The sequence below is a fragment of the Arachis duranensis genome, chromosome 4 (assembly GCF_000817695.3).
Source record: "Arachis duranensis cultivar V14167 chromosome 4, aradu.V14167.gnm2.J7QH, whole genome shotgun sequence".
Classification (NCBI taxonomy): Eukaryota; Viridiplantae; Streptophyta; class Magnoliopsida; order Fabales; family Fabaceae; genus Arachis; species Arachis duranensis.
Genome location: NC_029775.3, coordinates 68,410,460 through 68,415,583, shown reverse-complemented (window position 1 = coordinate 68,415,583; position 5,124 = coordinate 68,410,460). Strand labels below are relative to the sequence as shown.

At 30.0% G+C, this 5,124-nt stretch overlaps 1 protein-coding gene across 1 annotated transcript; it reads right to left on the bottom strand.

Moving 5' to 3' along the window:
- Positions 1–2,733: 2,733 nt before the first annotated feature.
- Positions 2,734–3,675, bottom strand: LOC107484726 (probable protein phosphatase 2C 55). Its single transcript, XM_016105268.1, has one exon. The coding sequence runs from the start codon at positions 3,673–3,675 to the stop codon at positions 2,734–2,736; it is 942 nt and encodes a 313-aa protein (XP_015960754.1).
- Positions 3,676–5,124: the final 1,449 nt, after the last annotated feature.

The window sequence follows — 5,124 nt, the reverse complement described above, 5'->3', positions numbered from 1 at the left end:
TATATCTTTTTTTAAAAGATTTTTTTTCTTAAAAAGATATTTTTTATGTAATAAATAAACAAAAAAATACTTTTATATTATTATATCCAAACGTAATTGATAAATAAAAATATCTTTTTATATGAGATATCCAAACATAAAATTACTTTTACTTTTTCATAAGATCTTTTAAAAAAAGATAACTCGAAAAAAATCTTTTTTTAAAAACTCACCCAAACAAACCTTTAATATATAAGTATATAATGTTAATCTTTTACTATTAAAATATATAGTTGATAAGTAAATATACTAAACAATAAGTTTTATTATTATTTATGGTGATTAATTTATTGATATAAATATTAAAGTTTATCAGTTGAGAATAAAAATTTATATAATTATTTTATGGGTAAAAAACCCAAATAAGTCCGGCTGAGAAACATATTACCCAAATCAGTCAAAATAAAAATTTTTTTAGCATTCAACCAAAGATCACTTTAATGTAATTCGAATAATCAATATAATTCGAATTACTATTGCAAGTAATTCGATTCAACTAGCTTCGAATTAAGAGCATAGAAATTTGTATGTAATTCGAATTAAATTCTCTCGAATTACAATAGCATAATTCGAATCAAATCGATTCGAATTAGTAGGGGAAAACGAGTTAAACATAATTCGATATATGTCGATTCGAATTAGTAAGAAAAATAAATCAAACCTTAAAGTCTTTTTGAACAACATGGATAGCCCAACGCTGTGTCCCTGTCCCAAAATAAGTTTTATTATTCAAACTAATGGAAGGTATATCAGTACATGGGACAGGGACACAGCGTTGGGCTATCCATGTTAGCAACTATAAGAAAAAGACTTTAAGGTTTGATTTATTTTTCTTACTAATTCGAATCGACATATATCGAATTATGTTTAACTTGTTTTCCCCTATTAATTCGAATTGATTTGATTCGAATTATGCTATTGTAATTCGAGAGAACTTGATTCGAATTACATGCAAATTTTTATGCTCTTAATTCGAAGCTAGTTGATTCGAATTACTTACAATTATAGTTCGAATTATATTGATTCGAATTACATTAAAGTGATCTTTGATTGAATGCTGAAAAAAATATCATTTTGGCTAATTTAGGTAATATATTTCTCAACTTGGCTTATTTGAGTTTTTTACCCTTATTTTATTTTTTCATATATTTGTGGTCATATTGCTTGATTTTCTTAATATTGTGGTGTATTTGGGTTTTGTTGTATATTCCACTTATTTTATTAAAGTTATTTATAGAATAAATTTAAATCATTAAATCTTTTATCAATTTCATTTAATGCTTTAAATTTTATAGTAGGTCCCTATCCATTCAACTCCTCTTGCATAACAACATTTCCAGTTCTTCATATTTTCCAGAACCACCTTCTTATTCTTGGGTATATGCTTAGCTGCTACAATCCATTGAAGACTACATACATGCACAGCAGTTAAATTAAAGATCAAACAACTGCACTGACGTTGAATGAATTGAATTAAATATATATATAATACAAACGCTAACAAAAAGAAATTTCCCTTTCTCATGTAATAAAGCATCAAAATCATCCAAAAGGGAAAACCGAAGAAACTTTCGGATTGAAATAATTTCTGCATCCCACCATTACCTCAACCACACCAAGATGAAAAAAAAAAAAAAGCAAATGACAAAGTTTGGATATTTCAGCGTCAATTTGCTGTGCAGATCAAAACCAAAACCAAAACAAAGCCAAATTTTCTCTGATAGTAGTTTCAACAAATAAATACATGCGTAATTTTTGTTGTTCACATAAAAAAGTATATAATCAGATGCAGGCAATGAGGAAATCCTTGTTCTTAGGGAGCTTCTTCTTATAGAACTAAAAAATTTTCAATTTTAAGAGGGAAAAATTGTCGAAATTAGAGAAGACTGACAAGGGATTAGGGTTGAAGAGTGGGTACCTCGAAATTGGACTCGCCAACGATGTGCTTGATAGAGTGGTGATCTAAGAGATTGGCTTTCTTTGCAGATTTAATTTAGAGGCCATTTTTCTTTTAATCTAAGTTGTTGGATTCCTTTTTATTATTGTGTGTTTCTGAATCGGAGACTTGGCTTTGACCGAGAGACTGATCGCAAAGCATACAATTGACTGAACAGAAAAAAAGCACGAGGAGAGCGAGAAGTGAAGGTCCGGAACTTGCAGCGCAGAAGAGAAGATGAGCAAGTGGGCGAAATTGAGTCCATTAGATATAGTAATATTTTGATTTTGATTTTTTTTTTCAAAATCTGATGCTTGAAATAGTTTTAGTTCTTAATCTGACATGTATTAATTGTTTAATTGTCAACGAAGGTTTGAAAAAGAACAAGAAGAATGTTCTGGAAAATATGAAGAACTGAAAATGGTGGTGTGTTAGAGCCTTAAACGAGTTAGAGGAGGTGGAGGAAGTAGATACGGACCTACATGTCCTTTAATTTTTTAACTTCCTTCCATGTGTACGCCTGTGAACATTCCAGCTCCACATCAATTGATAGTAAATTGATGTTTTAAGAGGTTTGAGATGCCTTTTTATTTTTAGTTCATCAATAACGTATTTGTCTTCCTATTAAAAAGATTAGAAATTTATTTGTTCTTTTATAAAAAAAAACGAAAAAAAAAAAGAAAGAAGAAAGCAAAAAAAAAATGAAAATTATTTACAATTAATAGACTAAAGAAGTTAATTGATACAAAAATTTGACCTCACTGAACAACAATTCGACCTACAAGGACTGTAATATCATCAACCTTTCCACCAACGCGTTCTTGTCCTGCATGCTTTGCTGCTTCTGCGAACGGACAAAAAGTCTTCCCATCCATGGAAAATGAGAAAGCAAGTTGGCCAATGAAACTTGCCAAATCATGCACATCCCCTTTCCCATCTACGTTCCTAAGCATCAAAGTCTTTTCAATCTCACTAACAAACACATTATCCCAAAGCCCATCACTCCCAAGAATCACTATGTCCCCATCCTGAACCTTAAGCCTATATTCTTGAGCCGATTTTGGAGTATCACTCCTCTTATCATTCCCCAATTGATAGGGCCTATTGAAACGATGTTGTTGAATCATCGACCGATACAATAGTTTATTGTTTCTGAATATCATAAACCCACTATCACCCACATTGATTCCATGAAAAACTTGATCATTATCTACGGTGACGATCGACGCGGTTGAGGAACCGTTTGCCTTGGTTTGCAAGTAAGCCTCGTCCAGAACTCTTTTTAGGTTAACATAGCCTTCCGGTTCTTGTTTCACGGAATTTTGCACGTTTAACATGAGCTCCCGGGCGTACTCGCCGGCGTCTATACCGTGTTTGGCCCAACCGCCAACGCCGTCGGCGAGGCCCATAGTTGATTCTTCCTCACATATAAAGTGCGCATCCTCTCCTAATGGCTTCTCTGGGTTTGATTTTGGGATGTAGAATCCACTCGCCACCATGTTCACGTTATTATTCTTACTCTCTACTTTTCCAGAATCAATGCAGCGATTCTTCATAATCATCTTAGCTTTTTTTCTTCTAGCCCAAACAGCAATGATCTTCTTCTTCAGGATCCGTGATATATCATAAATTAATTGATCGACCTCTCCCAATGGGTTCTTGGGGTCTATATTTGGGAAGTAGATTCCTTTTGCAACCATGTTTCAACCTCCTCTAAACTTCCAAGAACTTCTACAGCGTGTCTTCAAGATTATTATTGTTGAATGCTTTTGCGAAAGGCTGAGAGTGCGTAGTGCGGTGATTATTTGGTAGTTCGATATTATTTGGATGTGGTTGATGGTTCTTTCTGTTAGGCTTAAATAAAGGACAATTTTTTCTTTGTAGTTTAACTTGTACGCGTTCTTCCATAGAAAGATAAGATATGATAAGTTGTTACTGTGATTTTCAAGCTTTATTTCGAAAATATTGATCTTGTAGTTGACAGTAAGATAACAGAAAATTTAAAATGTCTTTTCCTTAACAATAAACTCAATAACATCCACAACTAACAAGGGAAAGGATCCTACAGTCCATTTAAATCATTAAATGGTTTTATAACAATATATTTTTTTAAGTTTTTTAATAAATTGTCTCCTTCTCTTTTTTTCTTTTTCTTTCTTTTTCTCTCTTCTTTTTTCTGTTCTTCCTTTTTTTATTTTCATCATCAATAATATTAATATTTTATATAAATATTTTTATTAATTCTAATTTTATCTGATGTTTAAATAATTTTAGTTTGTTTTTTAATTTATTTTAATTTATTTATATGTTAATTAAAATTTACCTGATGTTAGTTTTAAGTATGGACCAAATTAAAGTTCTCATGTTCTGTAAATTGTTGGTTTCCTTATCCTTTGATTTTGCTTAGTTGACGAGTTTCATGGACTATGAGCAAGAAAGCAAGTGTGGCAAAAACAGATGACAAAATTAAACGGTGGATTTAATAGATTACGCCTTTATTGAAACTCATCTGCTACCACTCCTTTTTCTTGTCCTTTCAGCTTGTAAAATTCAAATTATTATTATTATTATTATTATTATTATTATTATTATTATTATTATTATTATTATTTATTTACTTATTTATTTATTTATTTTGGCCCAACCAACAATAATGTTCCTTCGTATTTATATTAATAGTCTCACTTCAATACCAAATTATTGCTCTTGATTGTAACAGCAGCAACCAATTAGTTGGGTTAAAATACGATATTTTTGTGCGAAATTCAATCGATTGAATAACACTACTAATTAATTGAATAAAAAAAATCACATTATATAACACAATTCAATCGATTGTGTTATATCTCCCATCAATTAAATTTTAAAAAAATCATATTATTATTTGATATTTAATCAATTATATTGTACATCCAATCGATTAAATTACCAAGAAACACGAATTTTTTAGCGTTTAGAGATGTAACTTGAATCAAAAATAAAAAACTCGTTAATTCGCATTGCCAAAATATTTATGAAAGTCAGAATTAATAGAAAATCTATTTTATTATTTTTGTTTTTAATTGTTAATAAATATAATAGATGAATAACAAAATAATAATTTATAAAATAGAGGTAGAATTTATGATTAAATAATATATAAAATATTA